Genomic DNA, 16,253 nt, shown 5'->3' on the forward strand with positions numbered 1-16,253 from the left:
CCCCGACCTTTTTTTTTTTTTCTCTTTCTTTCTCCTCTTTGGTTGAACTCTGGGGAGGGAGGGAGTCGCGTGTGGGGGTTGGTTTTGTTTTATATATCCCAGGAGCCTGGTAGCACAGACCAGTTTGCCTCATAATGTCCATGAGGAACGGCTGGCCCTTCGGACCACAGCCATAATCCGAGCGCGTTGAGAAGTTGATGGATGGACGTCGGGTGGAAACGGCTGTGACAGTGCAATAGAGATTAGCATCCGCTGCTAGACAACTCCACTGATTTAACTCTTGGTTTGCCAGAAGTCAAGAGGGAAGGATGGACAGACAGACGCCCTTGGTTCACACGGACGGAGACAGCTTCCCTGCACAGCCCTGCCTAGTGACACGTAAACATGATGGAGTTGGGTAGAACTTAAAAAGGAAGAAAATGGAAAGGAAACAAATAAATAAGAGCAACCTCAATAGCATGGAACTTGAAGGAAAAAAATGAAACCCCAAGCACTTGCCTCAAAACTAGTTTCTAATGCCTGATGTTTGGCTCTGTATTATTTTCCGGCATTCAGTATCGGTTGCCCAAACATGCCAAGTTAAGAGTGTATCGGTGGCTCTACTAGTGTGAACAAACTTAATGAAGCACTTTATTCTGTATAGATAGGGGAAGGCGGGGAGGGGAGGGGAAGCTTGGATGCTTTTCGGAAGCGTCTTAAGTAATGTTCTAGGAAATGTATTATTATTATTACTTTTTTTTTTTATGACCATGTGTAATCAATATATGTTTATCTTCAAGTACAGCAGTTACTCTCTTTGGGACGGTGTGATGAAGGGGAGGGTGAGACGGCCAGGTTAGTCCATCGGAGGGGAGCCGCTGGGGAAAGGCATTGCCTACCGCAGGAGCATGCAAGTCTTGCTTCGTTGAAGGCCCTGTTGGCGCATGTCCAGGAGGTCCCAAGAGGTGCGTCAACGCTGCCTTCAAGGGCACAGCTCACAGATGGCCTCAGCACCAGGGCTGAGATGGCCAGTCCCCAGCACGTCTCCATCCTGAGCCGGCTTCTGCCTGGCGGTGCTGGGGCTGGTCTCTGAGCCGCCTGCGAGTGAGATGAGCCACAGTGGTCTGTTTTCATGTGTCTCTAAAGGCTATGTCCTCAGCCACGCTTTGAAACCTGCTTTTGGCCTCTCACCAAGGCACGTCAGGGGTCGCTGAGCTCTGAAACTGGTGAGAGGTCAGAATTAGGCCTTTATGCTGCCTTCTCCCAGTCTGGAAGTGTTATGACTGTTACCAAAGAGGTTGCAAGTGGAAGGACTGAATCAATAAACGATTTGTCTTTTATAAAAGAAAACCTAAAGCTCCACTGCTTTCTTTGTTACCTTGTTTTTTTAAAAATGCTCTTTTCAGGCAGTTGCATAGGGAATAAAAGCTCAGCAGCATGGGCTTCCTAGGACATGTTCCCAGCAGCCGTTTTTTCATGTGCATAGACTTCGTGTTGGTTTTGGTGGGAGATACGTGTGTGTGAGCCAGCTGGCCAACAAAAAAATGGCATTTCTGGGAAGGGTGATTCTTGGGTGAAGGAAGGGGCTCTGGGATTATAGCTCCAGGGGCACTATGGAAGGTGAGGGCTGAGTGTGCCTGGTCCCGCCTGCCCCATGCTTCTGCGTGCAATTTGGGTGAGCTATGCGATGGGTCTCCCCTTGCTCCTCTGCAGGCAGTGGAGAGCTCACGGAGCCCATCTGAAAAGACCCAGCATCTTTATTGACTTCAAATGGAGCTGTGGGATACTTGCCAGCTAATGTCAGCACCTATATGAAGAACCTAATGGAAGAAGAGATGAATTTCCCCCACCCTTGGGATGTACCTGCTCATTTGCAGCTAGCATTGCCCAGAAAAAATACCCGCAGGGCTGTCAGTGGAGCCAGAGGTGCCTCTTGCCCACGATGATGTTATGCTGTGTCTGGGACTGTGCAGCCAGCATTATGTGTGTCGCGGCTGGGAAATGCCAGGCAGCAGTGAGGAGCAGTGCCTTGCTGAGTATTCACGCTGGCTTTTCTTACCTGAGACCGCCTTTGGACTGAAGCAACCACTTGGTACTTGGTGAGAAGATGGTGAACATCTCTGGGCAAACTTGCACTTGGTGGTGTGCAGCTTGTCTGATAGTCCATCTGCTCTTGGGCTGCGGGGTTTTGAATTGCGATGGCATAGAGCTGCAGGTCTCAATTAACTCTCTCTCAGGACCACACGTTGAGACAATTTTCCGTTTTTCCTCCAGCAAGAATTGCTAAAACTATTTGCTTTTCTTGCAGTGAAGAAAATGCTATCCCCAACCCCAGAGACTAATCGCCTACCCAAACTGGGGGTTAGCCAAAATCCTGGTTCACAGCCAGAGCTGGTGGAAAAGCTGTGGCCAGAACCACAGAAGAGGGGGTTGAAATGCCATCCATTTGCCAGTCTTTTTAAGAGGGATCCCTGCTGAGTGCTACTGATTTCTGTCCTATGAGGATACACCTAACCGCAAGAGGTCATACGAGACCTGCCCATGAGGTCTCAGCAGCATCTGGCAGCAAGAAACGGAGGGAGGGCTTGAAAAATAAAGGAGAAAAGGAAAAATCACTTGTCCCCCGAAGGCAAAGGACATCCTTCTTGTGATGCTGTTAACCCACACTTGTGCTGGGAGCAGCAGGGAAGAGCTTTAGGCTGACCAAGGAGCATCACCCCTCCTAACCTGCCATGGCAGGTATCAGTGGGCATTTTAACCTTCAGAGGTTTCTGATGACCATTTCATGGAAGCTCAAGGTAGTGCTGCAGAAAAAGTGTTGGTTTTTCCAGTCTCTGGGCAGGAGGTGTTTTGATTCTTCGCTGGAAATTTTTCATTTCTGCCACAAGGTGTTGTACATTTGGTAGTTTCAACTCCAGTTGGCCTGGGAGTCGTCCATGGGAAATCCTGCAGGACTGAGAGGAACATCATCTTTCTGCAGTGTGTTTTCACACATTTGGTCATTTTGAAGGGGTCTTTTTAAGCTAGCCTATTTCAGCCAGCCAGCCAGTTACCTTGGGTATATTTTTCTTGTTAAAAATGTTTTGTTACCATTCTGATGTGATTGTCCTCTAAGTGATTGCCCTGTAACTTTTTTTTTTTTTTTAATCCTTAAAATGAAACCAGGATGAAATTCTGCTTCCTTTACTTATGCTGATAGCCTCCTCTTCCAGATGTGGTATAGTTTCTCCAGGGTTGTATTTTGAAGAGGACAACCAGATGAGCCAGTTGTGATTTTTTTTTTGAAAAAAACAGAAGTTTCATGCCGCTTTGGGGGAGTGTTATTTTGGAAAATTTGTATTTGTTCTTTTTTATTATTGATTACCACCCTTGTTCCTGGTATCATGAGATCATGGTGGTATCAGGCTTGCTTTCCTCTTCCTAGGTAAGTTGCTAAGCCTCATATCTGCAGAGACAAGCTTTGGGGATGTGAATGCTAAAGTTAAGGTCCAAAGGGGGGAAAAGAAGAAGAAAAGCTATGGCCATGTGCGTAGAGTGGCAGGCAGCTGGCAGAGGAGCCTGCGAGGCCACACAGGTGGGGAAGACACAGGGGGATGGAGATGGTGGCTCTGGCTTGCTAATGGCTCAGTGGAGGGGGTAGAGGAGCAGTGAGAGCCATGGCGGGGGGATTATTTGCCATGTTTCTCAGTAAGCTTTTTCAGGAAAAAGGCTCTGGAGGGGTTTGGAGAGAGGCAAAGAAGTGGGATATCCTAGGTGTCCCATGGGGATGCCACCCTCACATGAGGCACCTTCCTCACCGCTGCTTTCTGATCCTCCTTTTGCTTGGTCCTTATGTTTGGTTGCTGTGGACAGGCCATTACAGCTCTATCAATAAGCATACACCGAGAATTTCTTTTCCCATATTTTAATAATTTATTTTTAAATAAACCACTGGTTGGATGGTGTGGGTATCAGGAGATTTTTCACACTGACAGATCTCTGTCCTGCTGCCAATAAGGTTATGTTTCTATCAAAATATCATTATGGATAACTTAAAAAAAAAAAAATCCTCAGTAGGAAACTCTTTGAACCAAACACATTTGAAATCTCCATGTACTTTGCAAACTAGGATATTCTTAAAAAAAAAAATAAAAATAAGTGAGACAATATAAATATAAAACCTTTCTCCAGCAAACAGCATTTGTCCAGCCAGAGGTGACGACATTGCAGTCTGTGATCGAAGGTGGAAACGGTGCAGCTCTGCTTGATCAGCCCGAAAGGATAGCAATGACCACACATGGCCCTCCCTCCCCGTCTCCCCCTTGCCTACCCTACTGCTTGCACAGCTCTTCCCCTCCTGCAGACCTGAGCTCCTGGCATCTCTTCAGTCCAAAGATTAGGTGGAGACACAGGAACTAAAACTCTTTTCTTTCCACCACGACATCCAAGGCATTTCTCCTGCCCATGCACACATGCTCTTTTCTTTCCACTGTCTCGCCCCAACAACTGTCGTCATGCTGGAGATCACCAAAATCCTCCAAGTCCGACCTGTACCACTTGCCTTTGCATCTGCTCTCCTTTTCTTCTCAATGGGGGGAAGGGGGGGGGTCTAGCACCATGCTGTGGGGTCTGCTCACAGCTACCTTAGGTGGGAAAATGCATCAGAGACCTCCTTGCCTGGGAGAACTTCAGCTTAGCCCCTTGGGAGCCACTTTCTGCCTCCACGTGTGGTTGGGGAGGTTCAGCAATGGTTGAGAAGTTAGGGAAGAAGCTGGAGAAAGAAGTGGAACAAGAATATAGACTTTTTTGTCCTGTCTACTGAGACTGGAGGAGGTCTTTGCTCCATGCTCATTAGTCTACCCCAGCTCCTTGCAGTCTCCAGATCCCTTCTTTAGTTATGCTGTGAGCAACTTTAAGTTCCCATAAGGCTTCAGGATGATTTTTTTTCCCCTTTCCTGTTTGACTAGATAAAATGGTAACAATCACAGATGCAATGTCCTACACCGTTTGCAGAGAAATCCTGGCACATCCCTGCGCTGACAGGCATGACCTCCATCCCCCCATACCCCCCCTGCTGCTCCCTCCTTGCCCCAGAGCCCCGTGGAAAAAAATAAACCGCTCCTTGTTACATCTTTGTTAGCCGCAAAACGTTGAGGCGCACGGGAAGGAAAGTGGCACCAGAAGCATACTGGATCTCTCGGAGGACCCCTTCCCACTTCTTCTGTTCTTCATCATATCTGAGGAGAGACAAACAGAAAATTACAGCGAGCAAAGCTTCTCGTCTTCCCCATTCAGGTCCTCCCTGCAGCAGCTGGAGCTTCTGGTGCACAACACGATGTCCCACAGACGTCATTTGTCCACAGTGTGGACAATGGGAGGGGCACGGGGAGCTGCAGCCTAGCTGTGCTCTGGTTTGCTAGCATACCTAGCATAACTAGGATGCAAGATAGTAGTCGCACAGGGGACGGTGTATTTTTCCCCTGGGAAATGGATTGATGCCACCAAGAGTCAACATCCATGGTGAACACCAGCAGCCCAGTAGATGCCTGCTGAAGGTGATCTAGAGCCACAGAAGGGAAGGAAAGGGGCTGCTAACCTTGTATTAGCAGCTGTCAAAAAGTGGTTTCTGACCGTTTGCCTGGTCCCACTTAGGATAATTCGATTTCTAGTCTGAGCACTGGCTTTTTCCAGGAAGAACATGCTTTGCACTAACATTGCTTTAAGCCAAAGGGGAGGTCCAGAACCAGCTCAGGGCAAAATGTCAATTCAGAAAAAAGCTAAAGAGTGAGATTTTTCCCAGTTACATTTATATGTCAGGCCAGGAGAATCACTGAATCAGCTAATGATGTGACCTCCAGCACAGCACAGGGCAAATGTTTCACCCAGAGACACTGTGTCAAGCCTGTGGTTTCATGTTGGGATAAAAGCACTTGGTTTCATACCAAAGGCATCAAGAAAGAGAGAAACTGTCTGTTCCTTTGGTGGCTTTCACTGCGTAACTTCCCTCCCATCTCCTGTGCTCCCAGGAATAGCCATGGGAAAGGTCTTTACCTCCAAACGTCATTCAGCTCAGTTGGCACCAGCTCTCCTGACTCCGTCTCCACCGTGGCGAATCCCCCAAGCAGGTAGAGTATCCCAGACAAGCTCACCAGGCTGACCGAGCTGCGCTCCTGGGGGAAGTCCGTGAAGGTGTCCCACCTGCCATGTTGAGAGATCAGACATGTTAGCGCAACCTGCCCACCCCAGTGCAGAGGCTGGACTGAAGTTGGTAACCAGCAACTGAATTAACCAGCGCTAGATCAGATGGACTGCGGTCATTCTTTGACTGTTGCTAGAGATATCTATTTCCATCATCATAGTTCAGCCTCATTTTGCAAAGAATAGATGATGACCTGTGAAGCACGCCTCGCATGGACCTAGAGCTGCTAGGGACTGCAGTGCAGCCTCATGGCCCACCTCGAGGCAGGGACACATCCATCATGTTGGGTGATGCTGCTGAGAGGAAGCTACAGCCCTGCAGCGCACCCAGGGTCTGCGCCGTTTGGTGGGACTGCCTTGAATGTGAGCCTGATGCAATGCACAGCCCAGCTGCAGGCCACTTACGGTCTCGGTGATGCCCAGTGGTCCAAGAAATACAGACTGAGAAGAACCAGTATCAGGAGTTGTGAGCAAACTCCAAAATGCTTGGAGGCAGGATGTTTAATATATACCTACAGATGCTCCTTGTGTAACTACACCCCATGGTGTGCTATGGTACGTACTTGTTGGATGCAATGTCATACACTTCCACTGAGTTCGTCAAGCCAGAGTCAGTCACACCAGCCGCCACATAGATTTTGTCATTGTGCACAGTTGCGCCGAACAAGGAACGGGCAGTTTTCATGGGAGCCAGCTCCTTCCACTCAAACTTATTTGGGTTATAGACATACATCTTCTTCAGACACTTCCTACAGAAAGACAAGAGAGAAAAGGACCCTCAATTGCCTGCTGAGTGGCATCTTTGCACTGCAGGAGTTTGGGGCTTCAGCTGGGATGACGGAGTAGTCTCCAGAAAACATTTTGCTACTCTCCATACTGGCACTAGTGCATTTGCTTGGGTGCCTGCATGTCCATGCCTGGAGACATCATATGCATGCAGAACATCCCCTCCACATGTGCTTGTTTTGGATAGGAATACTGAAAGCTCAACATTGTGTTCATGCAACCGGGTCAGGACCTGTCTAGCTAACTGCCTATCCGAGACCTTGCATGCAGCCTTCCAGGTGGTGTTCAAGTGTTGCTGATTCAGCTTGATGCTGCAAAATGTCAACGATAAAGTCCCTGTTGCCCGGGATGGCAATGTAAGGGGTGTGTGTGTGTGTGTGGTGTGTTGTGTGTGTGTGTGTGTGTGTGTGTGTGCGTGTGTGTGTGTGTGAATACATGCACACACATACACTTCTCAGACCATTATCTTCTCAGAGCAGGGCCTATCTTTGCTGGATTATGCCATGTTTGCTCTGCAAACAGTCATACTTCCGTCTTGCAAAGCAATCACTATAACGCTCCTTGAGAATGGCAGTTTCTGCTGAGCCACCGTCTCCTGCCAGAAATCGATGGATGGCAGGTCTAGGGTCAGGTCTGGTGAGATTTTTCATTGCTGTTGCAAATACACAGGCTGGGTTTGGCTCCTAGGCCCGTGCTGCTCCATGGCTGGTCTCCAGGCTTGAAGACAGGAAAGTTCCAGTCTGGAGGAGGTTCTCGCACTTCGGCAACTCTCTAATCTGCGTGAATTTGCTTATTGTGAGCAAAAGGGGTGATACTCTTGCTCTGTGGTGAGGGCAGTGACACCTCTCTGATGTTAGTTGTGCTGCATAGGGCTCCTAAGAGCTCTTGGGAAGAGCTGCAGCAACACAGCCAAACTGTGAGGAGAGGATGCCACATCTTACACCCCGTCCAACCTCCTTCATCCATTTGTTCCCTCCACCCATAGCCTTCAGGTTAGGCAGGCACGAACTCATACTCTGAACTCCCACTACTTTGGGGGATGACACCCTGGGTTTCCCTGGGTTTTGCTTGCTTTTTGACTTACTTGTCGCTTCCTTTGCCGCCTATGACGTAGATGAGATCCTTGTGCGATACCACTGCGTGGCCATAGACTGCATAGGGAAGAGAGTCGGCTTCGCCCCACTTGAAGGACCTGGATCGGGAAAAGATGGGATGCAACAGGATTTGTAGCTTGTTGGGTGGGACCCAGAATACACGGCACTTTCCAGACCTAAAGATGAGTGCAGACCCCGACAAACTAAAAACACAATCTTAAAAATGCCAGGTTTTCCAATGAGATAATATTCAACCAGTAAATACTGTGATCCTAAAAAAGGGGAAATAAAATTATATACAGGATGCTTATGCTAATGCTCATTCTTTTCTGCAGCATCCTTTGCTTTCGGTCTTTGTGCATACACACCGCCTCTTCTCCCAGAGCCTCACCTCGTTTACAAGCACTAGCAGTCAGACACAAGCGAGACAGAGATTTCTGTGTTATGTAAAAATTAAAAAAACATGAGACTGGGAGACACAAGATCCTGACAGCAAATTTATTTCTTGACTGTTGCCTTCCGTTTTGGGGGTGCTTTGGTTTGCCAGCACTCAGCAAGGATCCACTGGGGGATATGTCCACGTGATGCTGTGCAGCGCTGTGCTGAAACCTCCGAGCTAGCTGCCACAGCGAGGCAGGACAGCCGAGCAGACGATGCAGCTGTAAGGCTTCAGCGACCCAGACCAGTACCTCTGATCTTTCAGCCCCGCTGATCTTTCATGGCAGAGTCTCCAGGTCTGTCTTCAGGTGGGACTTTGGCACACCTAAGAATCCGGCCTTTATTTTTACTTCTTTATTTGTTTGAGCCGGGTAGCCAAAAATGGAGGCATCTGGCATTTGGGTGTATTCGTGATGATCTGGACCTAAGGGAAGGCTCATCACACCTGAATTAATCAATCAATCAGTTACATTCAGGGGGAGATATACAGGCCTAAATAAAATACACGATCGCATAGACCAGCACTTTGCCCTCTCCATAGCTTGTTACAATTGAAATCTTCACCTGATACGAGAAATAAGTGGTGCTGATCGTATCTCTGCCAGCTTCAACCCTGTATTCAAACCACCCTCTGCGCACTTCGAAGGAGAGAAATGCCATTCCCCAGAGGGTTTGCCGAGCCAGATAAATGCCATGTTCTGTGGGAATGGAAGCTGATTTCAAATCTCTGCCTATAAAACAGACTTTGCAGCACACACATCTAAATATAAACTGAGCAAAGGCTTGTTAACGCTTACTACTCCTGCTTCTTAGGGGCAGGCAGGAACAGTCTTTTGAACATCTCTGCCTCGTGTAAGCAAAACTGGATGGTACCTTTTAATAAAGGTCACAGCGTAGCATGGTTCAGAGCCCATTGTACAAAAATAATCTGATATTAAGCCTCCAGACGATTATTACAAGACTGTGCAGTGCTTTATTCCAGTAGGGCAACTGGGATAGTCCAGACAGGTGCACGGTTTTGTAGGACTGAGCAAAGTTCATTAGTAGGAAAAAGAGTAGCCACGTCATGCAAGGAAGCAGAAGAGCCCCACTCTCCCCCGCCCAGTATCTGAGTACTGTGAAACCACGCTTTCCTGACCAAACCCACTCCCAGCGCTCCCAGACGACGGTGAAGATCACTGAACCTCAAACCGGTGGGCATATGATAACGAAGAGCAGAAGGAAAAACTCCCCTTGCTCATCTGTATGGGTCCCATGTGAGCATCTTCAAAGTTCAGTCCTGATGACATAATATCCCCATTACGGCTTCCATCCCCAGCAGCTCCAATTACAATAAACCAAGCAGCTGGATAGAGACAGCGCAAAGCCCCAAGGTACGTCTTGAAACAATCCCCGTGGTCTCTGAGTCTAGATCTGAAGTTCAAGCCCTGTCTCCAAAACTGTTTGGTCCCTGCAGAGACGGAGTCATTTGCAAGCCAGCTGCTTCTCTTTCTCCTGGAAAACACCTCCCTCCCCGCACGCGCGCACACACACTTACAGCCGGTCGTAGCACAAGACAGAGTCCAAGGTCTTTTCTCCCTCTCTCAGTTCTTTCCCGCCGACCACAAAAATGGAGTTTTCTGCCTCTCCCAGGCCAAAAAGGCAGCGAGGAGAGGGCAGCGGGGGCATCCCCAGCCAGTCTGAGTCCAGGTGGTCGTACTGAAAGAAAGACACGGCCGTTAGTGTGTAAGAGAGGATGGGTTCACCCTGCCTGCTTGCTTAGCTTAAATCAGGGTGCGGGGGCAACAAGCAGAGTCCATTCCCATGTCCAGCTTGGTCACTCCTGGTGGGCACGCTCTGCAGGACCATTCTCCACCTGCACCTTACCTGTTGCTGCTGCACCTGGTGCAGGATGGGATCTTAGTGCAAATCCAAGTCATATATCATAAGACATTTATCTTACGAGAAGGTGTAAAATCAGAGATATGCCTGCAGAAACGTGTTCTGCGCTGTACACGAAAGGCTTGACTTGGAAAAAGTTTGGTCGTCTTGGGATGAGAGGGTCTCACCTTGTACCTATAACAGAGCATTCCTGAGGCTGGAAGAGCTGAGGTACTGCAGCCTTAGAAATTTTACCTGGACCTCTCCAGCTGTAGGACATTCCGCAGTGTTTCATCCTGGCATTTTTCATCCCTGCCAGGTAGCAGCCTGCTGTCTGCAATGCCACTTACATAGCTCACTCCCCTGATAGTAAAATGGCTTCTTCTCCTGGCAATTCTTCTCCTTTCTGGCAAATGATCAGTTATCATGTTCCTCCTCTGCTTCTCATGAAATTTGAAATCATGGTGCTTGTCTGTGTTTTCTTCTCTCTGTTTATTGCCCTATTGGTGAATTGAAGCAGTGATTTGGGAATAATGTGTCCTAATTAATTGTTTCTGCTGAGCTGGAGGAGGCACTGCAAGTTACTGATTTTGTCCCATATCGCCTCAGCGTGCGTGAGAGTTTGTGAGATGAAACGTGTGTGTCTGCACAAAAGCTATTTACACGATATCTGCCTGCCTACACAGCACAACGAGACTGAGGCAGTACCGCAAAGACGGGAGCTCTTCATGCTGATCGGAGTGTCCTGTTAGCCCCATCTGATAGGCGAAGAGACTGATTCATGTGAAGCTAGCAGATCAGATGGCTAAACATCAGCTAATGCTAGCAGGATAATTCCTGATATATCTGAGAGCAGAGCCCTCCGCTGGCACCAAGAATTAAAAGGCTCATTTGGAAAGATCAGCGTTGATGATATGCCCTGCTGGGCATTATGGGCAAGTGTGTACTGTTGCCTAGAGCTCTGGATAGACAAGAGCCAGGTTTAGACCTTGCTCTGCCATGACTATCTGTGTGAGCCTCAAGCGTGGGAGAGCAGACAAGCCCTGCTGTGGAGGAAGGGGCAATTCTGAGATGAGATGCGAGTACTTGGACATCTGTAGATCAAGGCATTGCCTTACCTCCCACCAGAGAAAAATGTGAAAAATTATGGGGCAGCATGGGGCTAGAGGCTCTCTAGGCACCACAGCTTGATGGAAACTGTAGACTGGGGCAACATTTTTAGTCCAGAATGTCAGTGGAGGAGTAGGTTAAGTCTGAGGTGACCTATTGCGGCTAGCTTGGTGGGACTCTGCAAGAGGAAATTGTGATGGAGCATTGCCTAAAGCACTGTTTGTTATGGGCTGGGGCCAAAAAACTTCCAACTTTCTGGGTTGTCTCCAAACACTTGGCCTCAGCTGGGTGCCTGTGGTTATTGTCTCTTTGTAATTTGTGGTCCACATACATGTTATTTATAACAGAGGACTGAACGGCTCAGTCACTGGGATAGTTCCTGCTTCTTGATAGATTTAGTGTTGTTTTCAGGGCATAAATCTTAGAAGTGACAAATGAAGGATACCCTATTCCATCTGAAATGCCAATGGAATCATTTTGTTCCTGCCAAAATTTGCAAGGCCTCTGGGATTTATCAGAATTTATATATACTAGTGCCTGTCCTGAAGTCTAAACTGTCCCTGACCTAACTCTCCTGGCTTCAGCAGGAGGAATGTGGCTCTGAAATCTGTCAGGACAGAAACAGACTCAGAAGATATAAAATGTTGCTGCACTGACACGGTGATTCAAGGGTTTATCATACAACTGCTGCTCTACATCTGCGTGAAGTTTCAGCTGAAAAAGGCTCAAAAGAACCTTTTACTCGTAAAGGAACTGTGAGCTACATGATGAAATTGATAGCAATAAATCACACCTTTACAATCTGACAGCACCTTCCAGCCCTGGGACTTGTCTGCAGCTTCCAAACACAAGTGCAGCAGCAAGCTGCAGAAGGACCACTGTCTCCTTCTTATGGGCAAGGAGCTAAAAATGGCCCCAAGATGCCCAAAGCTTCACACTGAGTCAGTGGGAAATTGGGAGCTGAATATAGAAATCTTGCTGTTTGTAATTTAGAATCACAGAATAATTTAGATTGAAGGGACCTCTGAAGGTCTCTGGTCTACCCTCCTGCTCAAAGCAACTACAACTTTGAAGTTAGAGCAGGTTGCTCAGGGCTTTGTCCAGTCACATATTGAACATCTCTAAGGACAGAGGTTTTGCAATCCCTCTGGACCTCATTCCAGTACTGCATCGCCTCTGTTGTGAAAGTTTTCTTTATAACTAACTGAAATTTCTCTTACTGAAATTGCTGGTCATTGCCTCTTGTCTTTTCTGTGTGGATCTCCAAGAAAGTCTGGATCCATCTTCTCTATACCCTCCCATTAGGTAGCTGCAGACACCAATGAGATCTTCCCTTCCCCTTCTCTTCTCCAGACTGAACAGACCCAACTCTCAGCCTCTCCCTGTCCATCCTATTCTCAAGCCCTGACCATCTTGGTGGCCTCTGCTGGGCTCGCTCCAGTCCTCAATGTCCCTCTTGCACTGGGGAGCTCGAGACTGGACACAGCATCCAGAAGTGGTCTCACAAGTGTCCTTTCGAAGGGAAGCAATCACCTCCCATGACCTGCTTGCTGCACTTCTGCTAATACAGATGAGGTTGCGGTACGGCTGGGCAGCTGCTGCATTGTAAGGCTGTGCTTAAGGCAGAAAGGCCCTGGAGGTGAGACAGGGCTGCAGTTTCCGCTTGGGGCGAGTCAAGCTGGCTGGTAGCAGTGTTGTTCCCTTTCCTGTGCGGTATACTAAAAGGTTGCTAATTGGTGTAGCTGCTAATTGCAGAGAAAAGCCCCCAGGGAAGGGGAAGGAAGAGAGGCAAGTACATACGCATTACCTTGCTTGGCCAGCAACCAAACTGATGAGAGCATTGATCTTTAGACACATGTATTGGCTGAATATGAAGCAGCCTGTTTATCTGCTCTGCACAGCTGAGCGCTGGAGCTGGCCACATCCTCTCCTGTCAAAGCTCCTTCAGTGCAAAGGACTGTGTGCGAAACAGCATTTCCCCTGGCGCTCCCACTCTCCTCCCCCTCCATCCCACTTTCTAGGGCTGTGTTTGCTTCCCACTGGCTCCTTGTTTTGTGGGTTTTGCATGGGCTCCATAGCCTGCCTCCTGGCAGAGTGGCTATGAACCCTTTCCAGGCGAGGACAAGCACAGTCCCTGCACACATGATGCAGGTGTATAGACCTACCCATGCAATAAGGCATTAGCCTGGAGACATTATTGTTTCCTCGCAGAACAGGCATAAGTCACAGGAGAAATACAACAAGATTTATGGGCACTGGGGGGAGAAGGGCTGATGATTTACTGGATTCTAACAGGTTGTCAGGAAGGATAGGTGCCTTGTGTTAGCTAACTACTGGGAAAGTGCTCTTGGACAGCAGCCCAGGCTAGTTCAGATCTTGCTGATCTAATCATAGCTTTAGTTATTGCTGAGTTAGAACAGCCACTTCTTCCTTGGGGGAATCCCAAAAGACACCCACCGTGGTTTTCCCCTGCACAAGATGGGAAATGGCTAAGGCAGAGACTCTGAGCTGAAAATAGCACACGTGCTTCCTTCACCCAGGATCAAGAACAGCACTGGAAAAGGGACACATATTGGTAGGTAAGGACATGTTCTCACGTCCTTGGAGAGTTTGCTGTGTGGCTGTAGCTGCCGTTGTTCCCTGTGCTAGTACCTGGTAAAGTCACCCCTATGTTCTGCTGGGGATTCATACCCAGAGAACGGAATGGTTGCAAAGCTGAATCAAAACATGGTGCTGCTAACCTCCAGTTACTGTGCCCTGTGGTAGCCAGGGTTGGACCAAATGCATTGATCAAACTGGACCTCTGCTCAGAATTTGGACCAGAAAGGCTTATTCCCATTACCTACCCATTCCAGCCTCATCCCTCAACAGCCAGAAAACCCCCTCAGTGAGATCTACACTAAAAATATAGGCAGAAGAATCACCTTCATTTATAATTTTCATTTTACCGTCACATGACAATGGATATTACATGGCATCATGCAGAAGCTGAAGACCACTGATGCTCCTAATTGGCCAAAGAAGCAAGAGAAAAATAAATCTAGTACCTGTAGGAAGTAGGAACTCATCGGGTCTTCTTTGCTATCCTCATTGTAGTACAGTCCTCCCACAATGAAGATCTGGTTTTCTTTGGTCACCAGACTGATGTGGTTCTTTGGGATTTGAGCAGACAGGGAGGCAAAATAACACTCGTTGGCAGTGGGATCGTAGGCCACTGCTCCACTGTCGCTCACCATGAAAATGAGGTCCTGGAGGAACATCCCAAAGCGCATTGTATCATTTAAGATCCCTGGAAGGGCATCCTCCTCTGTCTCTTCTTCCTCATTTACTGCTCCATTGACAATATTGTCTTTTGCTTGCTTTTCATTGCTTTTCTTCACTTTCTTCTTCTTCACCACGGTGATTTTGCCTTGCTGGGCATCCTTCACCATCTGCAGTTTCTTGAGCAGCTCTGGGCTGGACTTCACCATGGCGTGTTTCTCCACGTGGTCCTTGATGTAGTCTTTGGGCATGAGGCGGAAGCGGATGCTTTCAAAGACAACAGGTAGGGCTTTCTGCCGGCTCTCACGGTCCTTGGTCCCTGCCCACTTCATCACCACTTCGAAGACTGTCTCCTCTTTCTCGATGTTGAGGGAATCACTGGAGATAATGGCAATGAGCTCATCCGGGGAGAGCTGGTAGAACTCCTCGTCCCGGGAGACTAGTGCAAAGCGATCACAGATGAAATCCCGAGCTGCTACAGCCAGCCGGGCACAGTCCAGCATCAACCCCAGCCTGAAGATAGCCAAGCAGTTGCTGAGGCAGAGCCTCTTCTGCAGAAAGGACACACAGACGGTAAAGATGGAGGGGATCTGGAACATGTTGGCCACGGAGAAGATGTCCTGCACATTCTGCTCTGTGATCTCCAACTCAGAGGTGTAGATATAATGGAGGATCTTGCCCATGACATCCGGATCAACATCTTCCAAACTGACCTCCCTCTTCTTGCTCTCTTCCATGTCCGAGAGGAACATCGCCCGGAAGTACGGGCTGCAAGCTGCCAGCACCAGCCGATGGCAGGGAAACTCCTTCCCTTTGACTTTTAAGACACAGTCCAGAAACTTATTGTGGTCCAACATGTCTTTGAGTCCATCCTGGAGAAGAGTTTGCTGGTAGAGGCGCAGTTCCTCCACTTGATCAAAAGGCTGAGCCATGGTGCTGAGTAATTGCTTCTTTTTTTTCCCAGTTGTTCTTTTTTCTATATCTATATCTATTTCTATTTATCTATATCAATATCTGAGCCTCTGGTGAAGAAACTTACTCAAAACTGAGCGCACAGGTCTCCCTTGCTTCCAGACTGTGAGAGCTCTGCGAATGTGAAATGCTTGCTACTATCGCAGCTGTCTGTGTACTTCAGTTTCCAGCGTAGGGCTTTATATATAGCCACAGCATTACAAAGCTTAAGGAATCCATACCGGAGCATGTGTAAGCCGATCTCCCTTTAATATGACATGTGGGAAGGGAGGGGGCCGGGGGAACAGCTGTACTTCTATCCTCGATGCTTCAGGAACGGTCTGTCAGCTTATGAGTCACTGCAGAGGGAACATGAGCTTTCCTGCCGTCCCATGAGGGGAGACGTGTGTGACCGAATGGCTCAAACCGTTGCGTTTGGGAAACAACTTCCCCTCCAGATGAGTCAAAGATCCGAATCTACCTTCTGGGTCATGCGTGGCAGGGCTAGGTAGGTCCTTCTCCCTAAACAGCTAAACCTAGTGCTCCAAAACTGCTAAATCTTTCACTATGCTGAAAATAGACCACGAAGTCAAAGCT

General features: G+C 48.3%; 1 protein-coding gene across 1 annotated transcript; it reads right to left on the bottom strand.

Annotated features, from left to right (window-relative positions):
- Positions 1-5,079: 5,079 nt before the first annotated feature.
- Positions 5,080-15,887, bottom strand: KLHL40 (kelch like family member 40). The gene is made up of 6 exons (XM_026072338.1): positions 14,492-15,887; positions 10,012-10,172; positions 8,027-8,134; positions 6,720-6,905; positions 6,010-6,156; positions 5,080-5,195 (listed from the first exon to the last, which is right to left on the bottom strand). The coding sequence occupies exons 1-6, from the start codon at positions 15,635-15,637 to the stop codon at positions 5,084-5,086; spliced, it is 1,860 nt and encodes a 619-aa protein (XP_025928123.1). The 5' UTR covers positions 15,638-15,887; the 3' UTR covers positions 5,080-5,083.
- Between the last annotated feature and the right edge of the window lie 366 nt (positions 15,888-16,253).

This window comes from Apteryx rowi, unplaced genomic scaffold (assembly GCF_003343035.1).
Source record: "Apteryx rowi isolate R43461 unplaced genomic scaffold, aptRow1 scaffold_109, whole genome shotgun sequence".
NCBI classification, from domain to species: Eukaryota; Metazoa; Chordata; class Aves; order Apterygiformes; family Apterygidae; genus Apteryx; species Apteryx rowi.